Source organism: Vigna radiata, chromosome 3, assembly GCF_000741045.1.
Source record: "Vigna radiata var. radiata cultivar VC1973A chromosome 3, Vradiata_ver6, whole genome shotgun sequence".
In the NCBI taxonomy this organism is placed as follows: domain Eukaryota; kingdom Viridiplantae; phylum Streptophyta; class Magnoliopsida; order Fabales; family Fabaceae; genus Vigna; species Vigna radiata.
In genome coordinates, this window is record NC_028353.1 from 8,418,373 (window position 1) to 8,433,742 (window position 15,370).

The 15,370-nt window shown below is 32.2% G+C and overlaps 3 protein-coding genes across 6 annotated transcripts; 2 read left to right on the forward strand and 1 right to left on the reverse strand.

The window, feature by feature from the left end:
• The first annotated feature begins 1,894 nt into the window (after nucleotides 1-1,894).
• On the forward strand, nucleotides 1,895-3,114 carry LOC111241395. Its single transcript, XM_022779029.1, has 3 exons — nucleotides 1,895-2,133; nucleotides 2,215-2,391; nucleotides 2,881-3,114. Exons 1-3 carry the CDS (start codon nucleotides 1,942-1,944, stop codon nucleotides 3,112-3,114), a joined length of 603 nt encoding a protein of 200 aa, XP_022634750.1. The 5' UTR covers nucleotides 1,895-1,941.
• A 2,230-nt stretch (nucleotides 3,115-5,344) lies between these two features.
• On the forward strand, nucleotides 5,345-8,749 carry LOC106757404 (transcription factor PIF3). Its single transcript, XM_014640069.2, has 6 exons — nucleotides 5,345-5,649; nucleotides 5,729-6,491; nucleotides 6,586-6,681; nucleotides 6,819-6,884; nucleotides 7,188-7,253; nucleotides 7,352-8,749. The coding sequence occupies exons 1-6, from the start codon at nucleotides 5,591-5,593 to the stop codon at nucleotides 7,781-7,783; spliced, it is 1,482 nt and encodes a 493-aa protein (XP_014495555.1). The 5' UTR covers nucleotides 5,345-5,590; the 3' UTR covers nucleotides 7,784-8,749.
• A 2,440-nt stretch (nucleotides 8,750-11,189) lies between these two features.
• On the reverse strand, nucleotides 11,190-15,145 carry LOC106756694 (charged multivesicular body protein 7). 4 transcript variants are annotated; one of them, XM_014639226.2, is made up of 8 exons: nucleotides 14,767-15,145; nucleotides 14,625-14,684; nucleotides 14,348-14,512; nucleotides 13,562-13,744; nucleotides 13,161-13,291; nucleotides 12,353-12,521; nucleotides 12,114-12,243; nucleotides 11,190-11,913 (listed from the first exon to the last, which is right to left on the reverse strand). In XM_014639226.2, the coding sequence occupies exons 1-8, from the start codon at nucleotides 14,974-14,976 to the stop codon at nucleotides 11,642-11,644; spliced, it is 1,320 nt and encodes a 439-aa protein (XP_014494712.1). In that variant the 5' UTR covers nucleotides 14,977-15,145; the 3' UTR covers nucleotides 11,190-11,641. The 4 variants fall into 4 exon arrangements, with proteins under 4 accessions (XP_014494712.1, XP_022635074.1, XP_014494713.1 ...); XM_022779353.1 differs by lacking the exon at nucleotides 14,625-14,684; XM_014639227.2 differs by lacking the exon at nucleotides 14,625-14,684 and having other exon boundaries at nucleotides 14,348-14,493; nucleotides 14,767-14,992.
• Between the last annotated feature and the right edge of the window lie 225 nt (nucleotides 15,146-15,370).

The following is a 15,370-nucleotide window of genomic DNA, read 5'->3' on the forward strand; positions in this document are numbered from 1 at the left end:
TATATATATATATATATATATATATATATATATATATATATATATATTTGCATAAATGTAATTACATCATATATAGTAATGGCTTTTCTTCCGTAATTATTATGCATAACAAGATAATGATCTTAAAATTTTAAGATAATTAAGAGTCCTATAGATAGATGATTATAGGTATAAGAATACGATTTTTTTTTTAAATGTATTTATTCTTTATCCAATAACCGTTGTTATTATAGTGATAGAAGTTTTAAAACAATAAGTAATTTTATTATTTTTGTTTTAAGATATATTAACATATTTAATATAAAATATGTCATGGACTGGGAAATATAAAATAAATTTGACTGTAGTAAAGTTGGAAGAGAAATACTTAGGAGATATAAGATTGGTTTCATAGTAGAAGAGATTCGGAGTTGATTTTCTTTACTAATAAATACTAACATATATGTATGTATATGTATGTATGTTACCAACATTGCACCAAGAAAAAAAAAAGTGTAATTATTTTTCCATTATCACTTTTGACAAGGGGTGGGATTTTAATTTCAAAAATCAGTTATGATATAGTAATGTTGTTTAAAACTTATTAATAAGGTTACTTAAAAAATTAAAATTAAAATATATATTAATTAACGCTAATTAAAAAGAAACTATTAGGAAACTCTTCTCCTTGGTATTTTTTTTTTTTCTCTTAAGAAGAATCTTTCCAATTGGTTATCTGATAAGATATCCTGAAAAAAGGACATTTTAATGTTCCAATAAACTTAAAGGAAAGTGCGATAATAAATGGACAAAAAATAAACTGAAAATTTATAATTGAAATTTCCTCATATTTATATTTTCTCCTGCTAAAATTTAAGAAATTTTAGGATTTGGACTGTTTGCATGTCTACCCATATTCTTTTTTATTTCTTTGATTTGATTCTATTTTCTTTTAAAATTAAATACGTTGTTATGTATGTGTAAAACTTAATCAAATTATATTTTAATAAATGTTTATACAATTGAAATTTAATCAACACAACTATTAAAATTACATTGTTATAAGTTAGATAATGAATACAAATTTTAATACAATTTGAAATTGTTTAGAAGTTTATCATATCACTTTATTTTAATGGATAATACGATATTTTAAAGCTTTAAATTTTCATTAATAAATAGCATATTTATAAAAAATTAAATATATATGAAATTTGATATTTGGCGTGAAGCTAATATACCAAATTTCAAATGCCTAATTAATTAAATTTAAACTTTATAAATAAAAATTGTGAATGTATAATTTAACTAATTTGTATACCTGTAAATGAATCTTGACTTCATCCTGACCAATAATATATTAGATAATATAGTGTGATACTATTTCATGATAAATAAAGATTAGACATATACTGATAAGAATTAATGAGGATAAAATATAATTAATAAAGACATTTACAAACAATGCAAGATTAACAAAATTCAAAAAATTCGAAAAAGAAAATCATTTAAATAACTTAGATCCAACAAGTCATAAGTCTATTATAAATAGTACTGATCATAAAATAAAGGCTTAATAGCTATTTTGGTCCCTATTTTTGTTTGGTTTGTTCATTTTGGTCCTCATTTTTTTTTTGTTCAATTTGGTCCTAAAGGTTGTAAAATCTATTCAATTTGGTCCTTTTCTGAAACGACGTTTAAATAGTTAACGGCAAACAGTACACCTGTGCACTATAGTGACGATTTGGCACAGGACTGCCTACGTGGATGATCTTCAGCAGAGTTACGTGGACCTAATTAAAATTAAATTGAAATTAGGGGTTTTTAATTGCAAATACCCCCAAATTGAAGCAATGTTGAAAAGTACAGACTTTGAAATTAGGGTTTTCAAATTAGCCTTTGAAAAGTGCAGGGTTCCAGAGCTTAACCAATCTTCATCCCATTCTTGGTGGTTGGCTAGCAATGTCTCATTCGCAATCTTCTTCTTCTTGTTGCCATGGCATGAGCCGCCGAAATTGTTATTCCTCACATGGTGGGGGTTCAATGGGATTAGGGATAATTCCCATTTGCAATTGTGGTGAGAGNACAGTAGTAAAAATGGCTAGAACTTCAAAGAATGCTGGAAGATATTTTTGGGGTTGTCGTAACTACAAGGTGATNTGAATAAAAACATTTGTAATTAAACCCTATTTTGTTTATGTGATGATAATTGACACTGTCTTTGATGAATAACAGAGTGGAGCTGGAAATGTGACTTGGTGTAACTATTTCAAGTGGTGCAATGAAGAAGAAATTGATGAAAAGGATGTTATCATTCANAGGCAAAGGAGTAAGATCTGTGATATGGAGAAGACAATGAAAGCTTTGAAGAGAAGCATGAAGTTATTAGTATCAGTGATCTGTGTTCTTATTGTAGTGATCATAGTTATGTTGTGTGTGTTATTAGGTTGATGTGTTCGAAGTGGGTTTTTAGGTTGTGTGTGTTATTAGGTTGAGGTTGTAACAGATCAGTGAATGAAATATGTATTGTATTAGTGTTTAATTGTTCAAATTAGTCCTCTTTTTAGTTAAAAATATGTCAATGTAGTCCCTTTGATAATGATTGATGTGTCCGTAATTGGTGATGGTTATAATCAATATGAATACCCTGTGTACATCAAAACATTAAAACAACAGTATGTTTTCACAATAAAAACAGATGNATTAACAATAATCATAAGAACAATATCTTGGGTACATCAAAACATCAAGTACATCAAAACATCAAGTACATCATTGTGAACTACTATAAAGTTCTTCAAAACATTATAAACTCTAATTTGGTATCCAGAAACTCTGAACATTAAAAACTCTAATTTGGTCTCCTTCTGATTGGTAACTTGTCCCTTCTGACTGGCTCAGTTGGTTGTTTTGTGGATTCCTGTGTTGGTTGGGGTGGTTCATCACATGGTTCTGTCCTTTCTTGACTTGGTTCTTCAGAAGGTTGTGGACGTAAGGGGCATTGATTTCTGTTGTGGCCAACAATACGACATATGCTGCATTTTTTCCGATGGCCACCTTTGCTCATCTGCGTTTTATATTATATACAAAAAACTCTGTTCAACAGAATCAGACACAGCAATGGCAGAGCACTAACCTTAGATTACTGTGTCAGTCAGCGATGAACGCTTTCGATTTCAGCCACACGTTAGTGTTCTTCTTCCCAGTGTTCCACACTATGCTTCAAATTGGGGAAATTTGATTCTTAAACCCTTAATTTAATTTCATTCGAAAACTCTAATAAAAAACCCCTAATTTCAATTTAATTTTAATTAGTTCCACGTAACTTTACTAAAGATCATCCACGTAGGCAGTCCTGTGCCAAATCGTCACTACAGTGCATAGGTGTACTGTTTGCCGTTAACTATTTAGACGCCGTTTCAGAAAAGGACCAAATTGAACAGATTTTACAACCTTTAGAACCAAATTGAACAAAAAAAAAATAAGGACCAAAATGAACAAACCAAACAAAAATAGGGACCAAAATAGCTATTAAGCCTAAAATAAATACTAAGCATACGTACATATCTGACTTCAAGTGTTTTATAAATACATTTTTATCTTGACCTTTATGATATCTTAAATCCAACATTTCGAACTACTTAAAAATAAAGTGTAAACAAAATTGAAACTTGTGATTTTTTTTATAAATTTTATTATAAAAAGAAAAATAAGTTAAACCTATACACAACATAATATATCCACACGCCAAAGTTAAATAATGTAAATTACATACAGCTATCATAGAGAGATATGACATAATATTATTATTGAAACCTTACTAGTGTCAAAATTAAGCGTGATCATTCAATATTTTATATATATATATATATATATATATATATATATATATATATATATATATATATATATATATATAAGTAATTTATGTTTTTATATTTAAATTTTTCAATTTGGTTTATTAGAAAAGTGATTTTGCAATTATCAGAAAGTGAAAATAGAAATTATGAAAAGTAGAAAGTAGAGGCATATGATCAGACAGTATTTATCTATTACGTAAAATTTTGATTTAAAAATTTGATTGTGTGAAGGTGTTATCGTAACATAGTATTTATCTATTATAGATAGTGTTCAATAATTTGAAGAAAATAATGATATCGTAACATATTTTTATATAAAAAAGTAAAAAGTAAATAAAAATAATATTAAAAAATAAATATAAAATATTTAAACGTGTCTAATAATATATTTTTTTTGAAGAGAAATTGGAGTAAGATGATCTAGAAATAAAAAAAAAATGTACTTTTAATAACTTTTTTTAAAAATAATTTATGTGATAGATTCTGTTATTTGTGCGTTTTAAATATATAAATGAATAAAATAGTGTGTTGTATTATTAATAAAAATATGATGGTCCGTAAGAATATGATATGTACGACGACATGTGTATAATGTTATCCTGACGTCCGTAGAGTGTTATGGTGTCGGAAACCGTGTTGTTGTTTGGGGTGTGTGGTGTTGTGGCATGGTGAGTGTATGTTAAAATTCCAAGTATCGATATTGATGAACGCGAAAAGTACCGACAAGAGTACACGGTGGCACGTGAAATGAATGTGAGTTTCACGTGAAAGTGGGAGACCCACTCGCAGATTTACTCTATACCTAAGATTGAAAAATGAGACATGATACATGAGGGAGGGTGTGGCTATGTGTGAACCCACTGGTCCCTCCACTTACATCCTCATGGTGGACCCTTAGATTCCTTTTCTTCTTATTATCATCTACACGTCTCTCCTTTGATTTTCCTAAATTAAATCCACCATTAACCTCTGCATCTTATCCTTAATCTCATTACATCTATTACTCTTTCATCTTTTTGCTTAATTATTAAGTAATCATAATAAAAAATACATTCTCTTCATCTCATGTAAAATCTTCAAATCCTCAAGAGATGAGAATTTCAGACAAAAACAAAAACATCAGCCGAGAATATATTCAAGATAACTTGTCTGTGCATGCGTGATTCAGTTTGTTTAAAAAAGAAACAGAGAGAAAATAATGTATATGTTTATTTAAATATCTCCTTTTGATTTGGGAACATGGTGTGTCGTTTTGTTTGATATATCACGTATCATTAGGGAAATCTGGAATAAAAATGTGGGGAGTTAGGAAAGGAGGAGAGATTACGCTGGTCCAATTCGCTTGTTTGATACCTAACCAGTTTCATAACATGACAAAACAGAACTGCATGAAATTTGTGGTCACCTTTGAGAGAGAATCCACCCACTTTTTTTATTTTTTATTTATTTCGCTCAGTACTAGGAATTAAACTGGGAAATTACTTGTATGCCATTCCAATGAATACCTCATTCAGTAGTACGTAGTATTTATTACCCATACATTCATTCATTCATTCCTTCACATCCCAACATTTTCCTCCGTACAACAAACCAACCACTGCAATCCATTATTTCAGCACTACTTCTCATCAAGACCAACCGCCAAATCCTCATCACAACTTAATTTCAATTTCATGTGCAACCCAGAAACAACATAGCATCAAATCCAACCAAGGAATCTTTGTTTAGCCCAGTTAATTTCATTCAATCAAATGATTCATGATATGCCTGACTCCACTCGCTCGGCTATGACAAGAACCTCCGACTCCATGTAAGTGTTAATTATATCATAATATCCTTTCTATATATTCCTCGTTTAGTTTTAATCAAAGTGAGTGATTTTGTTTCAGTTACGACAATGATTTCCTTGAGCTGGTGTGGGAAAATGGTGAGGTTGTTGCACGAGGAGGTTCATCAAATAAATCACCCAGCATAAAAAGAACAAGGTTGAACCCTTTATACTCACTTGAAGATCACCTTTCCCCTCTAAAGGAATCTGACATGAGCTCTTCGTATCAAAGCAATGCCCAAGATTCCTGTCATTCCAGCCAAAACAAGAATTCCTGCAAGCTTAACGAGGAACTTGAAAACTTATTAAGACCAGCAAAGGACTCCAAGCCCGTTACCCCAGGACATGCTCTCTTACAGCAGTGCTCATCTTCATCTCCTCTCAAGAAACAAAGAACTCATTCAACTCAGACACCACCAACACCGCCAAACACACGGAACATGGGGTTTCATCAAACAACAGCTAAAGTGAACTTCTCCAATTTTTCGATACCTGCAGTCTTTCTCAAATCCAGTACTTGTCATGGAAGCAGTACAACTCAGCAGACAAAAAATTATTCATATCCAGCGAGAGTGGAGGAGATTGAAAGAAGTGAAAAACCACCCCCACCCCTTGATGAGCACTCTGAAGCTATTGGTCTTGGAATCCACAGACACCAAGCTCAACAAGCACTTAGAGCCAAGGAAAAAGCTTATAATATTAATAACACTATCTGTAAAGAACCGTTCCTAGCTTCTTCTGTGTGCTCTCTTGGAGCTTCAAACGACCCAAATGTTGGTATCAGGAAAGATGAGGACACCGACGACTCAAATTATTTAAGTGATGTAAGTGGAACCCTGGGCTATGTTTTACCTTCTTTAGCCCTTCGTCTTAGTTACCATCAGTCTCATGGAACATGGATCAATTTGTTTGATGCAGAATGACGAAGAGCCTGAAAATATGGTAAAGCAAGATAGGGAGGGAAACAGACTCAAGAGAACCAGAAACGCTGAGGTTCATAACTTATCTGAAAAGGTCAGGAAAACGTTTAGAATATGGTAAAGTAGATTCCATGAAATAAAATACACCCCATAATATATATATTCAAAAAAAAAAAAAGATCAAGCTTTAAATTAATTCCATGTATCTGACAGCTGTGGATATTTTTGCAGAAGCGCAGAGAAAAAATCAACAAGAAGATGCGTACATTGAAAGAGCTCATACCAAATTGCAATAAGGTACGTCTGAGTGAGTATGAGTGCATTACAGACAAGAAATTACTGTACATAGTTCATAATCATTTTGATCTTTACTAATTTAATTTTATATTATATATGATTCTATATCATTAATTGTTTTTCATAAATTAAGAAATTCAACAACATATATCACAGATTTACTAGGACATAATACATACCTGGTAATCTCAGACTAAATAATAATTTTTAGCTTTTAACTTTATCATCAAGTGTGCTAATCTTTACAAGCAAGAACTTCTCGCCCTTTGTTTTCTCTAAGTTTTTTCTTGTACATCCCTCTAGGTGGACAAAGCATCAATGCTTGACGATGCCATCGAGTATCTGAAAACTCTAAAGCTTCAGTTACAGGTAAAATTTGAAGTCCATTTGTGTTGTACAAAAGGTGTTATATTGGAGACTTGGCCTTGATTTACAGATATAGGTATTATGTATGTGAAATGATGCAGATAATGTCAATGGGAAGTGGATTATGGCCACTTATGATGCTACCTGCTGCGGCAGCGCCTCACATGAATGGACCGCATTTATCGCAGTTGGTGGGAGCTGGAATGGGATTCAGGCCACCAGAGCTTCCTCTTCCACCACTATCTGCTATCACAGACACCAGACTTCATCAGATGTTTGGTTTCCCCAACCAAATACCAACTATGCCAATGCCTCACGCACCTTTCTTCCCCGTCACCGGAAATTCTCCCACACAACCACACTTGGCCGCCACCACCGCACCTACACAACATCTTGCTAAATCTGCTGCATCTCTTCAGGTCTCACTCCCCACCAACTTGGACCCTCTGGAAAATGCAACAAATCAACTGCAGAATCCAGTGTCCTTTCATCCCCACGGCATCAGTACTCCTTTCATTTTTCCACAAAAGTAGAGGTAAATGTACAGAGAGGGAAAGTAGAGAGTGATGAAATTAAGAAATTAGATTAGAGAAGTTCGTGTAGAATTTTGTTTACCGTTTTCAAAATTACACTGTACATTTTTCTCATCATAGAACTCAGTTGCAGAATCTGACATTTCACAGTTTCATGCGTGCTTTAGCCTTGTACTTTACTGGTGTTTTTACCCGTGGAATACATGGGATTAAACACATAGTTCAAGTATCTTTTTTGGAAGCCTAGGAAAATGATAAAAAAGAAACATTAATGTCAAAGAAATAAAAAAAATTAAAATGTAATATATTTCTTGAACAGTTCAGTATAAAGAATAGAACAATAGAGACAGAAAGTAGTAAAACGTGTTTTGCATACCTTGTTTTGTAAGGAGATGGTGGCAGATTGACCTGTAACCCGTGAGTAAAATAGAAGTGGGTTAGCCCGTATGACTGACCCGTAACCTGTCAACCTCATCATTCATCTCTACTTCTGTGATGGCTTTTTCTGTGGCTGCTTGTTTTTCTTCAACACCATTGATGTCAAGATTATCCTCCTTTGTCTCTAGTTGAAGTTCCTTGTAATATTTATTCAATTCCTAGTTATTAAATTTGTAAGTAGCAATTATGATTTGCTCCTCTTCTTCATTCATGTCATCGTTATCAGATACTTCAGTGGAGGATTTAGATCCGTCGTCCTCATCACTAGTGTAAACTAGGAGATTATTAACTCTTCAGTCACTTCATAACTTGTATCTGATGATTGAGCGGCTTCAGCCAAGTTTTCTGATTTAGAACCTGACAATGCCACAACATTCTCACGTTTGGGCCAGGTTATCAGGGATCTTTGTTTTCATCACAACCTTTAGGTATAAAGAAAGACAATATTATAATGAGTAATTCGTATGAATTATGAATGGATCAAATATGGTTTCCTCTTATACAACAGTAATTAAGTAATTGAGTTGCTATTATGTGAGGTTTTATTTTCTTACTGTAAATGCATGATTCAGTCATTAATATTAACAGCCTACAGATTAACATATTTGTGAAAACCATGTAATGTTGGAAGAACTAATTTGAACACCTCGTTAATGAAATCGTAGACATGTCATGACCATTTATAATGGAATATCATTAGTTTGTTTGCTTCAGCTTTTTATTTTTGGCTATCTTTTTTAGAGTTTTGAAAGACAAGAATGATTAGTTTTCTTAAAAAAATAGACGGGACAAAGGAGCTGGTATATTAGTTCGTCACGAGATAGGATGGATTATATTTTCTGACAATAGACTGATCCGTCCTGATATATTTTCAATGAGTCAAAAATAGATCAGGCTAAAATGGCTTAACTTAACACCTGTCTTACCACTCGTACCAATAATAAGCGTGATATTCAATTTTTTCCGAATTTTTTGTTCTTTGTGTTATGCTACAACTTTAATTCTATAACAAACTAACAAACTGTAGCTTAATAACAAAAAGATATCAATCCTTTATATCCAATAATAATCTAATAATCTAGTTCACGACTCATTAATGTCGAATTTCTGGTATCTTTATCAAAAAACTCAATACATTTGGAGTTAATTTATTTTATCAACAAATTTCTTTCTATATTTTTAAATATATTATGTGTTTAAAAAAGCAATAATTGTAACATGTGATGACAACTTTATAACCAAGTAAGACTCTATTATGTTTTTTTATATTATATTATATTATATTATATTATATTATATTATATTATATTATATATATATATATATATATATATATATATATACTTATGTAGCCTATTCATGTTACTTTTTTACTTATTTATTTTAAGTTTATTATATGTACCGTATAATTGTTAGATTAGTCACAGACGAGATAGTCAACCGTTAGTCAAACATCCCAAAAAATATTCTTACAATTGAACAATCATAAAATTAGATCAAACAGACAACTAACATGAATATTAGTCTTAATGTCGAACCACTTAAGGTAAAAGATGATTACCACCAATTAGGTCATAATTAGATCGTTACTAATGAAATATTCACTTCAAAATCTTCAAAATGGTTGCATTTCCTATACTATTATATCTCAAATGTCAAAAGTTGAATTGATTTTGACATAAGAATACATTTTCCATGTATTTTCCAAATGGTATTGAACGAACAATTACAAAAAACTTCAAAGAAAAGATAATAAATGAACCATACTAACCATGACATGATTTATAACTTGCATGCTTTTCATAATTTTGAATTAAAAAAAAAAGAAAACTAATGAACTTAGGAGATGAAGTTGAGTTCGTAAGTTATTGCTTCATTAAACTAAAATTCTTTATTAAGTTTTTCAGGATTATGTCTGATATAGATAGTCATTTTTCACATCATCCAAAAGTTAGTGGATCATGTTAGAAAACAAAGTACAGGTGTAGATACAAATAAGTTAAGAAAACTTTCACATTGGACTGTGTTTTTAGACTATGACTGTCTAAATAAAAATTAAGGTTACATATTATTTTAATTCTTAAGTTTTGATATAAAATTAGAATTCATTATTATTTTAAATTTTAATACAATTTGATTCTGAAACTTTAAAAAATAATAAATATAGTATTTATAATTCAATTACGTTAGTCATTAACTCAAAAAAATTAAAATGTACCAAAATTTTAGAGATGAACAAATTCTAATTGCATGTCCAAATTTAAAAATTAAAAAAATCCCAAAAAATTTTATATAAAATGATCTTTTGATCGAATATATATATGTAAAAAAAAAAAAAAAAAAAAAAAAAAAAAAAAAAAAAAAAACTACACAACTAATGTTTGTATTGGCATTTTAAAGTAAGGTAATTATAAGGATAATCTTACCGTTGGTAGAAGATAAAAAAAAATGAATATGCCCCAAACGCATTTAATTTATTATGGTATTTGTAGGAACCATCATCAATGTTTGTTTTTCAATTTTGAATCCCTTAAATGAACTAGTTTCAGTCAAAACTAAAAATTGTTACATCTCAAACATTGGTGATTTGGAATAAGTTGTGTGTATACAAAGAAAAAGACAATGATATTTCAACATCAATTTTTTTTAACACACATTTAATACATCCCTTCAATAGAACGGATGATACACATAGATTGGCGAGGGAGATCAGATACCGTGCATGATTACGTAGATTTTATTCTCATAGTCTATTATACACTGAAAAAGGACAATACCAGCCACTAATGAACTGACCGTTAATTAATATTTGCTGAGGCCTTAAAACATACTGTTAGCTCCTTAACCACCCGATGCATATTGTCAACCATTAATTAATTCATCACTATCTAATAATAATAAAAGGGCATCAAGATTTGACATGTAGCGAGATGGGCTGAGAACAAGTAGACTAACTTTTAACTCAAGATAGGTAAAGTTCAGCAGTCGGCTCATCTCATTAAATTGTTGGTCCTAGCATCAATTAATACACTCAAATAATTATCCACCTAAGAAGAAGAAAAAAAGATGATAAATTTTAAAGAGAAATCAAACCTAGTAGGAAGAGCAAACCTGGTCTTAAAATAGGGTAACATGTGGTTTACCCAAAACATTCCCCAATCGTTGTTATCATAACTCCAAACAGCAAACTCTACATACCAGGTTTTGGTCATACCAATAATACTGAAATATTAAAGCATATCTCTGTTAAGAAAAATAAAGTGAATTACGACAAATTACTTGTATTTAAAAATACAAATGATTGGAGACTTATCCTTAACAATAACTGTACACCTGAAATGGACACAGTTATCACCCATGCAAATATAGTTATGCATATATAATAAAGCATAACTATAATTTTCATTTTCATTTTCAAACTCACACAGCTTCCATTTCTAACTTTTTTGTTATTTTGTCTCCATCTGACACCGCCAGAGTGATTCCAGGCTTCTCAGCTAGATGGTCAGAAAGCTTGAGATTTGAGAAAGCATCGCTAATCAAATCAGCAGCTTCTGACCCTGTTCTTCCTTCTACGTTAATTGTCTTCTCCGGGGTAGGAACTTGAGCTTCTTTCCCAACAGTCAACTCCAACTTCTTGAATTCTTCTTCAATATCTTCATCCTCAATATCCACGTATGACGGCGTTTGTTCTGCAGTCACCAAAAAGTAAAATATTGCTCACAAAATGAAATCAAATACTTAATTATTGACATCAAACACAAGACATTACCACCACCCTGAAATCCCCTCAAGTTCAATGTCTCACAAACCAATGAAACCATTTCATTTCAAAATAAACTGCAAATTCACGGTTCAAATGCATGCCACAATAGACATGACAAAAAAATACCTAGTATCTTTTCAACTTCCTTGTGTGAATCAATGCTCTCTTGGATATCTCTTAAACAAAGATCAACATCTTCCACGCTGATCTTATTTTCTTTAATAGCCCGAGCTCCAATCTGAATAGCTTCAGCAACCTGCTAACAAACAACCGAGCATCAGTTGTAACAAAGACAATATGCAGCTAAAAAGATTCTTCAGATTATGACGAAACTGATCAACTTTATATAATGCTTAAAATCGTGCCTTCTTTGTTGACTCCGCATCAGCGATAACACCAAGTACTTCCTCTACTCTGCTCAAAAGTGATGAACATTTTTCTCTACTATGGGTGACTAATTTCAGCTCCCTTGCATAGCTAAGGGCCAACTTTTTGTTCCCAGATTGTAGAGAAGCCAATGCTGATTTTCTCAACCTAATAAAATGAATCTGTGAGGAATCTAAACCTTTTGGAGCAAACATCCCTACCAGATGCAGCATATCTGTTAAAAGGAACGGATGATAGTATATGATGTGAAAATCACTGCAACTTTTGATTTTTGACTTCTGAAGGCCACACTTCCCTTGGAACATAAATTTATAGAAATATAACCAATCAAATTACATTGCAGTCAAACTATTGTCCGTTAATCCATGTTTTAAGAGTGGATGACCCGCAAATTATCACAAGAGGTCCAAAACCAAGGTGAAAAGGTCTTTGACAATGTTCACACAACAGAAACCACAAAGTAAGATATCACATGAATGAGGATATCATGCACATCAACAATGCTATTTTGCCAATGTGTTTGGATAAGATTATTTGCGTAAAAGAACGACTTATAACCAGAATGTTACTAAGAGGTTTAAGAAAAACGAAAAGAAATTTTTCTAAAAGAATATAAAAACCAAACATAGTGTAAGATAGTATAATATTTTACTTTGGCACAAGAAAGGGAGACAGCATACGAAGGAAGATTTTGTTTTATTTTTTCTTGAAAATTTTTTACTGTTTCTATTCAGAAGTTCGTTCAGGATACATATACAAGTATAAATTTTTATAAAATAAACTCACAATTCATAACGCCTGTCGGTCACATCCAGTTGCTGCTGAAGCTTCTCAGTTGTCCAGATCAGGTGCAGCACATCATAGTCTAAATTGGTGACGCTGGATAATGCTCCAGCTGAAAGAGAAACTTTCACTCCCTGTAAATAAAGAAATTGAAAAAAAAAAAAAACACTAGAAATAAGACAAGCACGTAATCATTACAGATAATTCCTGCCTGCCACAACAGAATATTCTTGACCAGTACCAATAACAGTCAGATTTTTTTCTGAGGTCTATTTATTTACCAGAAATGTCAAAGGATATACACGTCCCATCTAAGACTTACATGTAAAGAAAAAATCTTCCCTCATACAAAGTATCAAATGATAGCATTTTTTTTTTATGATTGGAATAATAACTTCAGTTACCTCAACAAAATCTTTCTTGTTCACTGACAGATACTGTGCTGTTCTGCACCCAGACAAATACCTCAATATTACAGATGCCTCCTCCTGCCCTCCACATATGTCCTGAAATTTCTTCATTGTAACGACACAAGACGGATTCCAGTGACTCTCAGATAGATGTTTGACAACTCCAGCCGCCTTATCCTATACATGAAGAAATAAAACTATAGTTGAGTAGTAGTAATCACAAGTCGAGCATAATCATGGTTCTAAGTTCGCAACCGAAATTGCGACCACAATATTGTTGTTGTGGTGCATCCCATAATCACATAAATTGCCGCAACAAGTCCATAACATAGCTAAAATAGAATCTCAACGAAACCTCAACATCGTTTTATTTCATTTTTATCACAAGAAAAAGCAAAGATTCAAATTTCAATGACAATGGTTGAATCAGTATTGTTGTGTTGAAAGCCGACGGAGTACAAGAGACATCTCATGTTAGTTGCAGGAGGGTAGTGTGATGCATAAGATCACAGTAAATATCTTAACCAAAGATGCATAAGATAAATCAAACACTAAGGAAGGCCAGGAATTTACGTAAGAGTTATTCGGTTCAAAATTATGGAGTGGGAGATGAACAACACTGAGGAAAATTATGTAGGGAACGCACTTTATTTTTTTCTTTCCCACTCTTTGCAAAACAAACAAGAAGGCTCTCTACCCTTCCTCATATCAAACTAACAACACAAATGAAAAGAATGGATTAAAGCTCTTGACATAGAAGGGTGCGTGATAACTGATAACCTTAAGCACAGCCGTTACGATGATACGCTGTTCAGCCATAAAGTCCGGAGTTGCTGGTCTTGTTATCAAGTAACTCACTCTTCTAACTAGTTGGGAGAATCGCCCACTCGATGGATCCGCAAGATCCACAGTTCTTGTTATGTCACCTTCATTATACATTAGAGACTGGCAAATGAAAATATGTAAAGACAAAAACAAACAAAAAATGGCTTTTTTATGGATAATAACATGAACTGAACTGATGAGAAAGAAAGAGTAATGACTCATCCACACTCACCAATACATTGTCAAGACACAAAGGGGTTAACCCTCCTCGATTAAACCAATCATTCTTAACCTAAAAATAACTAACATAAGGTGAGAGAAAAAAGAAAGAGGGAAACTGAAATTGGAAAAACCCGGTATCACCTCGTACTTACTTGAGAGGGTTGAATGAGGAGGAGGCGAAAATGTGTGGCGATTTTGATGATCAATTGTTTCCAGAATAGGAAAGAGGGTTCCCAATCGCATCTTTGCCCGGAAAAAGCTTTGAATCGAGCAACGGCAATCACGTCGTCGTCCCAATCAGCAACTTCTTTAGCTATGAAATCCCTAACGATCGCACTATTCACATTCGAAATCGAATCCATCTTCCAAATTAAAACACTTCCTTTTCTCGCATGGTATTCCGTAAACGTAACCCTTTCTTTACAAATGCTCGGAACAAAATCAGTATCTTGCTAGTGTATTCTTCAAAAAGTCACTATAAAAAATAGTTAATTACTTCCATCTGAAATTTAAAAAAAAATTGGTTCTTCAACAAGTGCAATACTCAATTAGTTGTTTATTTTATATGATTAAAATTTCTAATTAAGTTGGGCGGGTTTGTACGTGCATGTGGTGTAAGATGCGGATTGAATAGGCTTATTTGTTGAAAATGAATATGGGCCCAAGCCCAAGCCCGCAGTGATTATGAAGGATGTTGATTAGTAAGGAAAAACGTAGTTGTTACTTAATCAACTAATCCTCCAGTTTTTTTTTTAG

What these genes read in the sequence shown, in the direction of transcription:
- LOC106757404 (XM_014640069.2), top strand. Translation starts at nt 5,591, where the DNA reads ATGATTCATGATATGCCTGACTCCACTCGCTCGGCTATGACAAGAACC. An exon ending in ACAAGAACCTCCGACTCCAT is followed by an intron (nt 5,650 to 5,728) that starts GTAAGTGTTAAT and finishes ATTTTGTTTCAG; the next exon opens with TTACGACAATGATTTCCTTG. An exon ending in CTCTAAAGCTTCAGTTACAG is followed by an intron (nt 7,254 to 7,351) that starts GTAAAATTTGAA and finishes GAAATGATGCAG; the next exon opens with ATAATGTCAATGGGAAGTGG.
- LOC106756694 (XM_014639226.2), bottom strand. Translation starts at nt 14,976, where the DNA reads ATGGATTCGATTTCGAATGTGAATAGTGCGATCGTTAGGGATTTCATA. An exon ending in TCCTCATTCAACCCTCTCAA is followed by an intron (nt 14,685 to 14,766) that starts GTAAGTACGAGG and finishes AGTTATTTTTAG; the next exon opens with GTTAAGAATGATTGGTTTAA. An exon ending in ACCGACAGGCGTTATGAATT is followed by an intron (nt 12,522 to 13,160) that starts GTGAGTTTATTT and finishes TCATTTTATTAG; the next exon opens with GTTGAGAAAATCAGCATTGG.